Genomic DNA, 16,036 nt, shown 5'->3' with positions numbered 1-16,036 from the left:
TTCATGAATAAACCATAGAACTAGCAAGTCATGGAGACTACTGAATGCAACAAGGCCACTTTCCCTTCCTTAGGGCATCGGGATTCTCGTCCATCGCTTCTTTCGCTCGGCACGCACGCTCAAGCTTCTTCTCCCTCTCCTCCCTGTACGCATCAACACGCCTCCTTTCCTCATCTTCCTTGTGCTCCTTTTCTGCAGCCTCCTCTCTGCGTCTCTTCTCCATCATCTCCTTGTCCTCTGCCTCCCACTTCAACAGTTCTGCATCCACTCCTTGTCTTCCTGCTTGATCTCAGTATCGATCCACTGCTCGAAATCACGGAGCAGTAGAGGGGTCTGCAATACATTCAAATGTTACACACCAAATAAACTATGCATGACTTCATATGACACAAAATAAATATTACACAACATCAATTTCTCACCATCTTGTTAATGCGGCGCTGACAAAGTGTAGGCTCAAACGCAAAATTGGCACACATCCAATACCTCTGCCTATACGTGTCCTCTTCATCGGACTTGGCTACCTTGCAACGATCACTGCAAAAGCACATGGGCACTAGAACACCACTAGGCAGAGGCAAAGGGTCGAAGGCATTTCCGGTCATCCGACCATAACTACAATTGAACCAATTTTGTTCTAATTGCCGAAATGAATGAATATTAAAACCTAAACCCGTGATACAACAAGGTGGATAGAGGTTACCTTGGTTTACTAGATTTACCATGCCTTGGCATCCTACGGTTGCATAATACAAAAATTAATAATTACTTAAAACCCTATGTAATGACGTACCTAGGGTTACAAAATAGACTTAATATACACCAAATCAATGCGTACAAAATGGGAAGGGGAGACATGATACCTTGCTCTTGAAGATCTATGGATCAAATCAAAGTTTTCAAGGTGCAATTAGTCGATTCAAGAGATTGGATGGGTTGGGGAGAGGAAGAACCCGAGAGGGAGGAGTAACAAATGGAAGAAGCCTCGGATAGAGAGAGAGGTGGCCGTGGGGTTTGAATCCAGGCTTGGCGCTGTGATTTGTGGCGCCGGTGCCACGTAAGCATGAGATTGGCATACACACAAAATAGGTCCATGCACCTCGGCGCTGTGAGTCATAGCGCCGAGACATGTTTCCTCGACGCCGTGAATCATGGCACTGACCCCCTGGGTCCATAGTTGAGTTTACATCGCACAGAGGTCTAAACGTGAATTTTCTTAAAAAAAAGGGCCAAATTGAAAAAATTGGGCTCCAACTCCTTGATTACTACAGTACAAGGTAAAATAGAGTTTTTTAGTTCTTATTTATACCTTAAATACAAAGGATCCAGTTTACTAAAGAATTGGAACTAACGGTGGAGCTTTGGGAAATAAACCCTGCAGCTGTGGGCAAAGGGTGGTAGTGGCGCTACTAATGAAAACAAGCCGACGTAATCACGTAAAACACTACCAATGAAAACAAGCCGACGTAATCACATAAAGCTCCGGCCAAGAGTATATTTAAGGGTGATGCTACTCTTGGCTTGTTATTAGGACATGATTGATAGTGCTCTTTCCTAACTCCGGCTTCTTCGGTGGAGCCATACCTAACTTTTTTTGTTAGATGAGCCGTTTTTTAGTGAAAAACAAAAGAACAAGAACTGTTTCAGAAGAGACACGCTATTTTGGAGTGGCTCCTCCAAAATAGCTCATCCGAAGGAGCCGCTCAGGAGGAGCGGTCCAATTTTTCGTCGTCTTGTCAATTTCAACTTGATAGCGCTACTGCAGCGTGCTCCCTCGGCCCCCGCTATAGATTTGAATTTGGACTTTCAACCATTGCTGGAATTCTAAAGCGCGTGGGTACGGTATAAGTTTGAATTTTCTGGGAGATTTTAGCCCTTGTTGGAATACTTGAAACGCGTGGCTACTGTATGCCTCTGCAACTCCGATCCTGCGACTAGTTGGTTGGGAGTGTGAGCTAAAATGGTACTAGGGTCCATGATTGCAGGCGTCCTTGCTCTCCTCCACTTGCTCCTCGTGCTCCCATCCGCCTCTGCCTCTGAGCTGCCACCGGCGGCGGCCGCCGTGCGAGTCGGCGTGGTGCTGGACCTGACGAGCGAGGCGGGGAGGAAGAGCCTCACCTGCATCTCCATGGCATTAGACGACTTCTATTCTGCCCAAGCCAACTCCAGCCGGCGGGTGCACCTGCTCGTGGGGGACACGCATGGAGATGTCGTCGCCGCAGCACACGCTAGTAAGGCCGGCTTCCTTATCTTCCTCTTCTTTTTTAACGCTAAAAATGGCAGGAGGGAAACCAGACCTGCATGGAAAACCGACACAAACCCAAATACAGCAGTACAGGTGATAATTACACATAAATACACATAAGGGCCTGTTCGGTTCCTAGGGTTCTGAGGTCAGGAACTGTTCTGGCCAGGAACACTTATCTAATTTATATACACTGCTCTCAACTAGGATCTATTCCTATCCAGAACCACCCTAAACGAACGAGCCCTAAAGGTAACACACACCCGACGAAGATAAAATAGACCTAATGCCCACCCATGTCTGCTGTCTTGGAATTAAGCATTTGAGTAACAAAGCAAATCAAATTGCAAAAAGCCTAATTTGAATACAGGTACTTTGATTTGAAAAATGAGCCAGAAAATTTTGGGTCTGATTGGTTGGCTTTCAAATTATGCCAAACCAAATATTTGGCAAGCCATAATTTTGACTATTATTTGGCTTGTTACCAAAACTTGCTAGTCTCTCATATTTGACTTGTTAAATCTATGTTAATTTTTTTTACCTAACTTTGGTTTGGCAAAATTTAGTCGCAGACCAAGCAGGCCCTTTGATTCGGCCCATTCTTGTTTTGCTTGTTGCAATTTGTAACAAGATCCGGTACTATCCTAGCTTCAAAACCTACTATTGCCATACATTAGGCGCTTAACTCCACAATTAAGGGTTTGTTTGGTTCCTAGCCAAACTGTGCCATGCAATGTGTGGCAGCGCCACACTTGGTGGCGGCAAAATTGGGTGCCACACTGTGGCGAAAATATGACATGTAAAAGCTATGACTACCTAATTTTAATCAATAACCAGACAACAGTGTGGCAGCCTTAGTTGTGGCTTGGCGTCCCATAGCTGGAAACCAAATCATCCCTAAGATAATAATGTAGCCAGAGCCAGAGAAAACCTTTTTGCTCTCCGTAGTTCTTTCTAGACTTATTAGAGTTGGAGCCGTTTTAGGCCTTGTTTGGATGTAGTCAGATCCGTATCAATCCACATGTGTTGGGGTGGATTGAGATAAATCCAAATAAGGCCTTAGTGTTACCGTACTCAGTAGATTCAACAGTACTCAACAATGCACTAGAGCCGGAGTCGAAGTAGGAGCCAGCAGAAATCTGACCAAACATGGCCTTAGCAGAACTGAAGCCCAATTATACAAGATAGACTTTGGTAAGCAAATGTTAGAGTTGATCGCCAATTACCCGTGTTTGGCTTGTCTTAGCTCGAATCACAAACAAGTTAACCTTATAAGGCTTAGATGATTCTAAGGCTGAGCCCAACTCTTTTAACTAGCGGAGCCCAAGCTTAAGGCGACAAGCTTACTAAAACTCGTGTTGTTAAGACTGAGGCTCTATTGGGCTTTGACTGTCTCTTTCTCCTCTTCTGGACCAGTAAAAGGCATCATCATCATCATCAAATCCTCTAAATTAAAAAAGTCTGTGTTCTCGTACAAATTTTTAGACAGAGAAGTTCATTTCTATCGAAGACAAACAAAGTTTAATACTTCTTATGTCTTGTTTGGATGTAAAGTATTTTGGGTTTTTTAATTTAATACCATGGTTTTGAGACCTATAAGGTATTTGGACGTAAAGGTCTTCATAGTTTTGAAAACCATGGTATTACTAAAAATTGTAGTCTTTTAGATTTTTAAAAGCTTCACTTTATATCTCTTTTTTCTAAACTATAGTTTTTCACATCTCTTCTCCTAAAACTAGTTTTTTTATCACTTTTCCTATGTCTCTGTCGCCTGATATCTGGCTGCTCTCTTCAGGCGATGCATGGTCCGTTGGATGCGCTTTGTGATCCGTGCGCCAGGTGTGGTGCTTGTCGGGTCCGCATCTTCTTTTATCGGGTCTAGTATTGTTGAGCGCGGGTTCAGGAATGTTGAGCGCGCCCGCTACCGGTTATGGACAAAACACCGAACCCAACACTGTTTGTATTCTCGATCCGCGCGCCCAGACAGAAAGGGACTCGGTGCTTGTCCGAGCGGAGGGGGCGATTCTTCTTCCTCTGTCCTTGGTCCTCCCCATCCTGCTGCGGATCTTCTCCGTCGCTGGTTCGGAGGCTTCGTCGCGGCGGCGCTGCCAGAGGTCGACAGGTAGCTTCGTTCGTGGCTCCCTCTCCCTTTGAGTTGAGGTATTTTTGTTTGGGATTTCGTGGTGCCTGGATCTGGTATTTGAGTTGGCTTTATTTAGTAGAACGTATTTTGAGGGCTTAGTTCATTAGATCGGGTGTTGTCTGTGTCGATTTGCCTTGTGGTGATGTTTATTCTTCGCTGCCGGTAGCATACGACGGTTGTCCGTCTGTGATGGTGGTGTCGATGGGGAGACGAGAGTTTGGAGTGTGTCCAGATCTATCCATTGCTCTGTAGTTCAGTTTGGAGTGTTTGATCTATTCATGTAGAATGTCGGTGCAAGATTGTGGTCCTGCATGTGGTGGGGGGCAGGATCTCCTCCGTCCTCCCTGTGTTTGTGATTTGTGTTTTAGGTGCTAGGATTGTCTGTCATTAGTCATTACTTTACTGACCTTGGACAGTTAATGGAGGTTGCAGTCTGCTTCCTTTCCCCTCACCTAGCCATTTGAAAATAGAGATTATTCAGGAAAGCTCTTACTGTGGATCTGTTGATGCATAGGATGTAGCCTGTACCTGCATTGTATTCAATTTCCATTTTAGTGGATGTGCTGCTTACATGTATCTATGAGTTGAATGATGAAGCTGTAGGCTACAGGTAGCTGCTCTGCTCTCGGCCAGCCACCAACTGCGTCATGTATGCTATATATGCTATTGCTAATGCTATGATATGATTTCGATCCTCCATGCATATGCAGATGTGCTCGCTAATACACATGCTTAAATAGGACTGCCATTTAGCAGTTTTGTTTATTTGGTTCTGTCAGATATGTTATACACATGATTAAAGAGGACTGAACATATCAGGAACTTTATTTTCTGAACTACTATATGTCTGCTTGCAATCGAAACATCGCCTAGATTTTTCTGAACCTTTTGTATGTCTGAACTACTATATGTCTGAACCTTTTTCTGAACTACTATATCAGGGTTGGCATGTTGTGGTGGTAAGGACTGAATTGATTTGTGTTTGTGTCTGCATGTGTCTGTGTTCTTCATGTGATTGGTTCTTGCATGCAGTAGGCCTCTTCTAAGATAACATAGCTGACAAAATTGCAATGGACCACATGGTGTTTGAGGTTGCACAATTGGATGGAGCAATATTGATTTGTTACAATAACATTTTTTAGTAATTGCATGGAGCTCATCCAGTTTTTACCGTCTCCTGACTTTGGCAAGTACTGCATATATTGGGATCTGTTTTTATAAGTTTGAGCTCACATGCATGGTTTATTTTAGAAATTTGTTTAAGCTCCCACAACTTACTGCATGTTTTGGAGTTTTATGGGCTCCTGGTATTTCAGTCAGTCGTTGTGCACCCTCTTGACATAGGTGATACACATGTGGCACCTGATCGTGGAAGGATTACATGGCTGTGTCTTATTAAGACACAATTTGTTTCATTCTTTGTGGAGTATGGGCATTGGGCAGGGTTGTTGCAACTCTATCGCCCATTTGCCCCTTTTCCTGCCAGATTGAAATCAGATTGTACTAATCGGCTCAACGACTTTATTTTAGGAGTTGATAGATCAATCAGGGATTTTGACCACCAGTTTGTTTGGTTGACATTGATTTGTTTCTTTGTTAGATCTAATCATGTAGAATGTCAGTGGTCCTAAAACTGATTTTGTGTGTCTTTGTTATGTAATTTTGATAACTAAATCATGTGTTGTACTATACTATTGTACTATCTGCATATTAATAAGAAACCATGAGAGTGCTATGCATTCCGCATTTTAGGACTAAATTTCCTTTACACAATATATGAAAATTCTATAGGGTGAGCAATACTGTCCACAAGCAGCATGTCAAGCATCTAGGTGTTCTGGTCAAAATCATGCTCCTGTTCTAGTAATTTCCTTCTTTATATAGAAGTCCTTGTACTAGTAATTTTAGCTTCTTATGCACTTGACATGCTAGGCCCTGACCCCTCATCTGTAGAGAGCTTTGCTAAATTTCAATTCGATTGGTTTTTTACTGCAGCTAGCAATGAGATCATTAACCATTTTTTTGTTATGTAGCCATGGATGATGATGAGTTTCTTTCTGATGGTGAGTCTACAAATGGTGAGAGTGAGGATGATCTTCCTAACAACTCAGAAGAGGAAACCTCTGATCCTTTCAATGATGGCGAGGTACTAAGTTCATTTTGACTTTGTTTTTGTGTGTGTACTTGTGTATTATAATAATTTGATATTTGATATATCTTGTTGCCTTTTTTAGGATCCAAATCCTGAAGATGATAATATTGATACTAGTGAAATGCTGAAAACTTTGAAGCATGTTCAAAAAGCCATTTGTGGAGTATGTTCTGAAACCTTTGTCTGTTAATATCTGATATATCGTGTTGTGGCTGTTTTAGTTTTGTATTACTCTTGTAGTAGTAGTAGTTTAGGGTCCATGCTAGTTTATTGTTCCTGTATATACTGCATGATTATTATACTGTAGATGATTGAGTGATACTGGCGGCATTGGTCCTTGCCTATTTTTCTTTTCTGTTCTTGAATGCTTGATCTCAGCATGCACTTTTGTTCTTGTATAGTGCTATTTGCATTTGAACTATACCTGATATTTTTGTTTCTATTATGTATTCTTAGTTTGCTAAGTTTCTTGAGAAGAAAGGGAAAGCAAGGGGTTCAGGTGTCCAGATTGGAAAGGTAAATTCAGTAGCATTACGATTGAGCGGATGCATGATGAGCATGATATTTCAGGGAATAGGTTTTGTTCAAAAAAACATAGCCAACTAATCAAGTTTTTTGCTAAATTTGTCACCATGTTTAGTGATTCTAGTATCCTAACCAGATTTTCTTTTTTGTTGCATTGTTTTATAGAGTATCAGAACAGTTAGAGGTAGAGGTAAAGGGAAATTGAGTGGCGCTGCAGGTACATCAGAGAGACCAGGAAGTAGGTTTAATAGCAAGTACTTTGGAGAAAAGATAATAGCAAAGTTGGATGAGCGCAAAAAGAAAATTATCAGGCATCATGGCTTTGGAATTTTACTGGAGTACGATGGTTGCTCAGCACCCAGAGGCTTTGTGCAATGAATAGCAGATCAAGTAGATGTGAGTTGTAGTGACATAGTAGTTGGAGGGAAAGTGATTCCATTGGATCCATTATCAGTCCATCTCTTTTTAGGGCTTCCAAATGATGGTGAAGATATTAAGGAAAATTATACTGAGTCTACGAAGAGCAACTTCCTTTCAGCAATCAAAGAGCCCTCTTTGCCCACGATCAAGACATTTGGGGACAAGTTGGTAGGAGGCACGTTATCTGATGATGACGTGCTTCGATACTTCATGGTTGTAGCCTTGTCTACATTTCTTTGTGCTAATTCTAGTACTTATCCGAGCCCGCAGTATCTAGGTGCATTGATTGATGTATCTAAGGTTAAAGAATGGAATTGGTCAAAGTTCATCTATGATTGGATGTTTTCTTCCATTACAAACTACAGAAAGAAGCATCGGAGTACAATTGGTGGTTGCAGATACTTTCTAGCTATAAGTGTGCCTATATTTGTATTTTTTTTCCTTTATTCAGTTGTCTGTTTTTTGGTTATGCAGCATGTTTTAGTGATGCCTTTGAAATCATATGTAGCGTTATTATCTTGATTATATCAACTTTGGAGTATGTAATCAGCTGCCCCTAGATCTGCCAAGAATCCATTGTTGGAAGGGCTCGATGATCAAGACCTTTGCTTCATATGATCGTGTGTCTGGTGACATTTATGGAAAGCGACCGGTGAGTAGTGAACCTGAAAATTCATATTTGTAGTTGTGATGTTGTGTATCCATGAGCTTTATTGATGTATCATGTATCCTTGCCGCATGAGTTTAAATCTTTCTAGAGTTGTATAAATGTTTCTTAGTCTTAGTGCCCTAAGGCTCTTCTGATTCTTACTGTCAGCAAAATGTTGACCTTGTGCTTTCTTAGAAAAAATTCTTTTCTGATTCTGCTAACACAACTTTTCATCTATTTATTGTGGTTTTGCTTGCCTAATATACATTGGTGTTGTATTGTCTAGTATGAAAAAAATCTACCAAAAATCTTGAGTGTTGATCTTAGGTTGCTTACTTGATCAAAGGCATTTATTGCAATCACCAATAATATAAATTACAAGTTACGACCATTGCAATTTTAGTTATAAGCATGTGCAATATGCATGTTAAATCTGTGCAAGTGTCATTCTTGTATTAAGTTCATAGCTCAAGATTGTGATTTCTGTAGCGATGTTGTTGGTCTGACTGTGATTAATTTCAGAGGCTGCCTGTTTAGTTTTTAGAACCAGTGGCTATCTATTTAGTGAAATTTGGTAATACATTAAAGAAGCATGTTTTAGCCAATTATCTTGATGGATTGATAATGTTCTGTAGTCATAGAAGAACAAATCTTTCTGTAACTTTTTCCTTTTTTTATATCTTTGTAGTAGTTGCAGGCAGTGTTTTATTTTGTCCTGTGCAGTATTTATTAAGTTTTAGAAGTAATTTATCTGCTGTGTGATATCTCAAAACTTTCTACATCTACTTGTCCTATCCAAATAAAAGCTCTCCTTTACTTCTCTTAGCCAAATAAATGGTCTGAACACCCTACTGAAAGAAAGCTGTGTTGAAATAGAAAATATCTTCCTCTAAATTTTATTCTAAAAATCATACATGCATGATGAATCCTGGGGCGTTGGATGGTAATCTAATAGCCCCTAGTTCTCTATGAAGTTTGTGTGGCTGCCCATGCCTTGTTAACATTCTGTTATTGGGTTTTTGTTGACTTCTAATGCACATCTAGAGTTGTATTAGCTATAAGGGTTTTTTGAGATCACTGGTTGAGTTGATTTTATGTAGGTGAAATCCATCGATGACACATGCTATGTTGAAGAGTATCTACCGGAAGAGGCTTGTGCTCTTTTTAGGAGAACTTTGGATAGACGTTGTGATTTCATCGGGACAAATGTATGTGTCTTTGTGCAATCCTTTGATTTGATCATTTCATTACTCTTGTATAATGAAATTTACATGATTCATATGTTACTATTAACTTGGCATTACAGGACATGGATAACATGTGCAAGATTTTTGAAAACCACCATACAAGACTAGGCTTTAGGAGCCCGGGCACACTTGTTGCTAAGATGTTTATGTACATGCATAGGACTCATGTAATTAATTGTGGTGGTGATGCTTCTGATGAGGCTGAGGGTTCTGCTGCTAGAGTGCCCCCTCCAAGACATGATGATGGTGATGATGGAGTTGTTGATGGTATCCCTGCTGAATATGAAGCTCCTCTTCCTTCTCCAGCACATCATAATGGTGATGATGATGCTGTTCGTGCTGAATATGAAGCCCCACTGCCTTCTCCAGGACATTTTGTTGTGCAAGATGATGTCTTTGATGCAGGAATGGCTGGTGATACAAGTAAAACAGCTGTGAAAGAAGTGGATGGTGTTGCTACTGCTGCAAATAATACCATTATTGAAGATGTGCATCCTACAGTTGCTGCTCCTACTGAAACAAATGAAGAAGAATGCTCTATGACTGATAAAATTGAATCTGATGGATTATACGATGGATCTGGTGGTGAGAATTGTCGTGCTTCTCAGTCAACTGAAATTATTCCTTTCAAAGACTCATCAGCTGAAGGTACATGGAATATTGTGTAACATTTATTTCTGCATTTAGTTGATTTGTTTGTATGTGTGTTCATAATCTTATGATTATTTTCAGGTTCAGCTATAAGTAAAAGGAAGAGGAAAAGATGTGCATCACAATATTCGAGCGCCAATAGTGTAGCGTCTAGGACTTGATTCTCTCAACGTCTTGGCAAGTCCCCTCTGAGTCACATAAAAGATCATAATGCTGAGGTGAATGTTCCTATTTCTCATTTTATTTATCTTCAGTTGTGTATTTTCTAAATTGTTGGGTCACTTTTGTCTTTTTAGGCAACTGTGCCGGATCAAACTGGAAATGGATGTAACAAGGATAATCCTGTAGTTATTGAGGAAGACCAAGTGTTAACTACTAATGTTGCAACTAAACGTCAAAAGCTCCATCTAAAAGTGAGTTTTGCATTATTTGGTTCTTGTTTTTATATGCTTTTGTAGCTGTTCTGCTATTCCATGATCAGATAGGCATAGGTTCCAGCATATTTTTGCTGTTAGTAATATACACTACTAGGTATTGATGTAGTAAATGAAATACCCTACTGAATATTGTAGCAAACAAAGTAATTTAGTTGTATATGTAGAGAACAAGTAAATACCTCTAGTGGAAATGGCTCATTGAGTATGTCCATGAAACTTCCTGTCATTTCAGATGACAAAAATTCTTCATAATTCTGATTTGAAGATTTAGCCTGAGCTATGACTTGGTTCATAAGGCTTGTATAGCTTGATCCACCCTGTGATAGTACATAACTTGTTCCTCCTGGTGACATGATCACCTGCAAATTTTGGGGTTCACCATTACAATAAAATCTTAGTTCTTTTGTTAGTACCCATTTTTTTAAAAAAAATTGTGAAATGCGAGTTTTAGGAATCTCACTTCTTGTCTCTGCATTTCTTGTTCTTGTCCATAGCTGCTGTAGTTCACTGGTGGTATTGAGCTCTGCTGTTACAGCATGAGGTCAGTCAAATGCCAAGGAGATAGAGAGGAAGACAAAGTAGTGGAATAACACATTGAAGCAAGACAAAGTAAGTCAAACTTGTAGTGCCTGCTGCATTATTATTATTATATTTTTTGCACAGGGTTTGATAAACTTATATATGTCACATTGACAATATGTGTTATAAGTTGAATTCCTTTTTACCTCATGAGTATTGTTGGCAGTTTCAATGTTTGTATGAAACATGTAGTAGCTCTCAGGATTGAATTCCACTTCTCTTTTGGACGCACTCTGCATATGAAGAAGACTATCCTGTCCATAACAGTTGTAGTCCAGTAGTGCTGATGAACTATCCTGTTCATTACAAACAAACAAAAAGAAACTCAAATATCAGTAGTTGTAATTAGGAATAGTCTAAATTACAAGTTTGTAGCATTGCAATTATAGTTTTCTTAATATGTAATAACTGTAATTTTTATTTACCTCATTAGTATAATTGGGGTTTACAATGTTTGAATCAAAATTGTAGTAACTTTGAATATTGGCTTCTAAATCTCTTGCTAAAGCACTCTGCATGTATTAAGATAAACCGATTAGTGAAAGCAACACTGCCAAAGCACTCTGCATATAATAAGATAAATCAATTTTTCAAACCTGTTCACAATGTATGTTAGCTGTTATCTCTGATAATTGTGTAAGTTCCAGTCCAGTGTCATCACATCCAATACCTATTTCCCTTAAGAAGTCTTCATCTCCTATTTGATGCAGTCCTTCGTTGTGAACCTGCATAAACATGCAACAAACTGTTATTTTTAGGTGTAAGAAGATCTTTTGCATTGCAGTTAGCCAATGGGCAGTGACATTTGTGGTGGTCATCTAAACTTACAACCAAAACAAACAAGCAAAAAAGAAGGGTGTCTGCCTCTATGGCAATTCTGTCATGTGCAAGGAATTCCACAAGCTGATCAATTTATGATCAAGTTGCCTCTGAGTTCTTTACAAGTTTCCCCAAAATCCTATACAAGTTACCTCTAAATCCTATACTAGTTGCCACTGAATTCTATACAAGTTCCCCCTAAATCCTATACAAGTTGTCTCTGAATTCTATACAAGTTGCCCTTAAATCCTTTACAAGTTGCCTCTGAATTCTATACAAGTTGCCCCTAAATCCTATACAAGTTGCCTAGGTTCATAACACATTGTTCTTGTAGTCATCAACCACCATGTAGGCATAGATCCCACTAGATTTGCTCTATGGTCACTGTTATGATTTGTGCTACCACTTAAATGCAGTTTACATAACTCATGATGTACCATCCTACTCTTAAATGCAGGTGAATGTCTTACTAAATTTTTTAGGCTCTGTGAAAATGCAAATGTGACTTTGACATACTACTCTGTTCCTCACTCCTTGATGGGCTTATAATACTAGTAATTAGTTTGTATATATACATGTATTTATATAAGTAACAATACGTTACAGTTGCACTATTTGAAACTTGCAATTTTCATATACTTGTTTTGTAATTGTTGGAGACGGATAACTGGAAATCTAAATCGGTTTGACAAGTGTACTTTACTTTGGATAACTATAGAGCTATAGCAACAGCAACAAAGAAGACAGAAGCAAGATGGTTACGGTTCAGGTGTTTCAGTGAACTGATGCAATGAGAAAAAGGAGATGAAGGCTAGAAATAGAATAATCTTGCTGGTTAGTACCTTTTTTCTAGGCAGATCATATCCTTTGCCCTTGTTCATCTTCTTGTGTTTTACCTGTGCATTTATTCTCTAATTTTCGCTCTTCTCCCCACTCTAATTCCCCTTCTAGATCCAGATTGATCGGGGGTGTTTCTTTCTTGCTGGAGGGTGTAGTGGCAGAGCTGTAATTTCTGTGTACTATTTTATTGGGCCGAATAGCTGCTTTGTGGCTCGAATGAGTAGTTATTTGATATAGCGGGTATCGGATCTTGCACCCGTTAAGGTTTGGCGGGCCCGGTAGCTGCTTTGGTTGGGTTTGCGGGTTCATTTGCGGACCCGTTTTGTTGCCTGCTACAGAAAAACAACAGAGAACAGATCTAACCCTTGGATGCAGATCCAAGGGCCCTAGACGTCGCCTGAGATGGTTCATATATTTCAGGCGACTGAAATATAGCAACTCCCTTTTTTTATACTACATTTTCTTCAAAAAAACCATAACATCCAAATAGACCCAGTTTCCCCCCTTCAAATCCCTGACTCATAGGAGCGATCATCTCTTCTTCAACCATTAGTTTGATGCCATTCCATGTCTTTGAAAAATATTTTCATAGAAAAGTTATGCAGAATTTCTAAAATCTAGTTTAAATCTTAAAAAATCATAAAATTTTGGTTTTAGCTCGGACAAGTACCTGTTTCAGTATTTTCACCTAATTTCAAGATTCTTAATTGCATTTTTTTCAAAATTAAATAATATTTAGATTTTGTTAAAGTATTTATTTTTTTAATAAATTTTGTTTGAGCTCTGCTGATGACGTTGTGCCATCCTAAAACAACCGTCTAAACCTTATAGTGTAAAAAACAAATGTTTTTAAAACGGAAGGGCGTCCTTCGTTCGGCCGCAAGAGGCGTCCAAACGCTGCTCTCCATTCGAACGCAATGCGCTCGTCGCACCCACGTATCAGGTCCGTAACATATAGGAGTGCGCCCACCTCACCCTGCCTGTGGATGCGCATCGCGGAGGCGTCCTCTGGCCTCAAGCGTCCGCTAGCGGCGCCCCAACAGTAGTAGCAGGCGGTTGCGGCAGGCCGTTGTCCCCTAGCCACTGGGGATGTTGCAACATGTGCTCCCTCAGATCTACTTTTGAAACATCAGTTGTAACACTTGCAACATACGACTGAAAACAGACGAAACACTTGAAACACGCGTGTATAGCCATAGCAACATATGCAACATTCAGAACTACTTTTGCAACATCCAGATGAAACACTTACAACATACATATGAAACAACTTGAAACACTTGAAACATGCATGTTATGCAACATCCAGATATACTTCTGCAATATCTAGATGAAACACTTGAAACATACATCTGAAAACAACCGAGACACTTGAAATATAAGCTTGCAACATGCGTATATTGTTATTGCAATATATGCAACATCCCAGAATCTACTTTTGCAACATCCAGATAAAAAACAATTAAAACTTGAGTTTGAAACGCAGCATCGTCGACCTACCTGGTGGGGAACTGTGGTAGCCAGCAAACTCGTGGTACCTCCTCCCCCAACCTCCGCCGCCCCTCCTCCTCATCCTCGCTCTCATACGAGGGCGAGTACCGCGCGACCACCACGAGCCCCGCCAGTGGCGCCCGCACCCACGGTCTGGCCAGGAACCACACCGATGAGGAGGGGCCAGGGGTGTGGGAGGCAGGGCCTGGTCGAAAAGAGACGCTGGACACTGCCGCCGCGAGGGCAAAGCCTGCGACGGCGCCGACCATGGCCGGCGGTGGTCGGACGCGGGCACGGTGGCAGGCCTTATCTGCCTCGAAAGGAATGAGCGGAGTGGAGGGGATGAGTCTCGATGGAGAGTGGAAGAGAGATTTAAGAGAGAGAGAGCAGGTATCGTTGGGCTGGTAGCGCGCAGGTCCTGGAAGCGCCACGTCCGAACGGACGGATGCCCTGAGTGAGCGTTACCGTTTTGAAAGTTAACTAACATTTGATTTTATCGAGGATGAAGGAAATTACACTCCGCGCATTGTCGGTCGAAGGGGGTAAAAAGACTTTTCTTCCTGTCGCCCGCACAACCCTGCCATGGCCGCTGTCGAGCTCCCGCCCTCTCTCGTAACTCATCCTCGACGGCGTCCAGCCGGCGACCATCTGGAGAGTTGCATGCCATGCGCGTTACCATTCACCCCGCTGAGGCGCTGATGAACTCCATGCTGCCACTGCCCCCGGTTCGACCTCAATTGCGCCGTCACCACGCTCCACAATCCCCATGGCAAGGCTGCTGCTGATCCCCTCCTCGGAGGAGCCAGGATGCGCACACCTCTTAGGCTCCTAGTTGAGCTCTGCCTCTGCAGCCTGTTCTTACAGCTGTCAAGTGTAGCTGAATGGAGCAGGTACGCTGTTCCATTAATTAGATCGATTCAACTCGATCGGGTAGTGAGCCGCGCGTTTGTTTGAACGAGTGTATTCACGTATGAGAAGATCTAAGAAAATGTGAAAGATGGTAAACTGATGACGAATGTTTAGGAAATTTTTGTGTGGAAAGAAGTATGAACCCTAGATACAGATAAGTGGATGGATCTTTCCTAACTGCAAATCTGCTTTACCCAGGCTATCGATCACCTGCAGGCCACCAACCACTTCCCCAAGCCCCCAAAACATTCTGAGAAATAGCAAATAGCTCGGTACTCCTTGCGTTGTGCTCACCTCACGGTCCTCTGCCGCATGAGCGCCATCTCGTCCTCCACCGTCCCGGAGCCGAACCTCATGGGCCCGCTCGTCCACTACTCCGCCGCTACACTGACCGGCAGCTCGCCCAAGAAACAGCCGTGCTCGCTCATCCGCCGCCGTAGCAGCCCAAGGCCGGTCCTTCCCCGCGGAGGAGACTGGGGGCGGCAGGGGCGGACACAGCAGGGAGGGAGCGCTCAAGCCCCCTCTACCCATACCGGAGCAGTGGAACCCCCGTGGAGCCCACATAAATTTTTAGGCAAAGTTCTATAGTGTAGGGGAGCTGAGACTTAAGATCGAACAGCAGTGTTGCTGGATCCGCCGCTGGGGGGCGGGGTGCTCGGACGCTGGGAATCGCAGCCACCCCCTCGGAGTTCGAGGAAGTGAGGAGACGGGGGGAGGGAAGCGACCGAAAATGGAGTTGGAAAGCAAGAACTGCCGCGGAACGAAGATGGACACCGCGCAATCCTGTCGCGCTTGACCCGTTGGAGAAACAGTCCACCGGTTGTTGGGGATAAAAAAAATCAGAAATGATATACAACACGTATGTGTTTTAGAAAAAAAACACATGGATTTTTTTATCTCTCTCCCACTCTCTTTCTCATATATAAGGT

The 16,036-nt window shown here is 41.8% G+C and overlaps 1 protein-coding gene across 4 annotated transcripts; it reads right to left on the bottom strand.

Annotated features, from left to right (window-relative positions):
* Positions 1–199: 199 nt before the first annotated feature.
* Positions 200–15,824, bottom strand: LOC136524857 (uncharacterized). Of its 4 annotated transcripts, none has more exons than XM_066518102.1 (7): positions 15,402–15,824; positions 11,645–11,773; positions 11,474–11,560; positions 11,195–11,344; positions 10,930–10,992; positions 10,649–10,828; positions 200–333 (listed from the first exon to the last, which is right to left on the bottom strand). In XM_066518102.1, exons 1-7 carry the CDS (start codon positions 15,669–15,671, stop codon positions 250–252), a joined length of 963 nt encoding a protein of 320 aa, XP_066374199.1. In that variant the 5' UTR covers positions 15,672–15,824; the 3' UTR covers positions 200–249. The 4 variants fall into 4 exon arrangements, with proteins under 4 accessions (XP_066374199.1, XP_066374200.1, XP_066374198.1 ...); XM_066518103.1 differs by lacking the exon at positions 200–333 and adding an exon at positions 4,809–4,916; XM_066518101.1 differs by lacking the exon at positions 200–333 and adding an exon at positions 9,463–9,792.
* Positions 15,825–16,036: the final 212 nt, after the last annotated feature.

This window comes from Miscanthus floridulus, chromosome 18 (genome assembly GCF_019320115.1).
Source record: "Miscanthus floridulus cultivar M001 chromosome 18, ASM1932011v1, whole genome shotgun sequence".
Classification (NCBI taxonomy): Eukaryota; Viridiplantae; Streptophyta; class Magnoliopsida; order Poales; family Poaceae; genus Miscanthus; species Miscanthus floridulus.
This window is presented reverse-complemented; position numbering and strand designations above follow the sequence as displayed.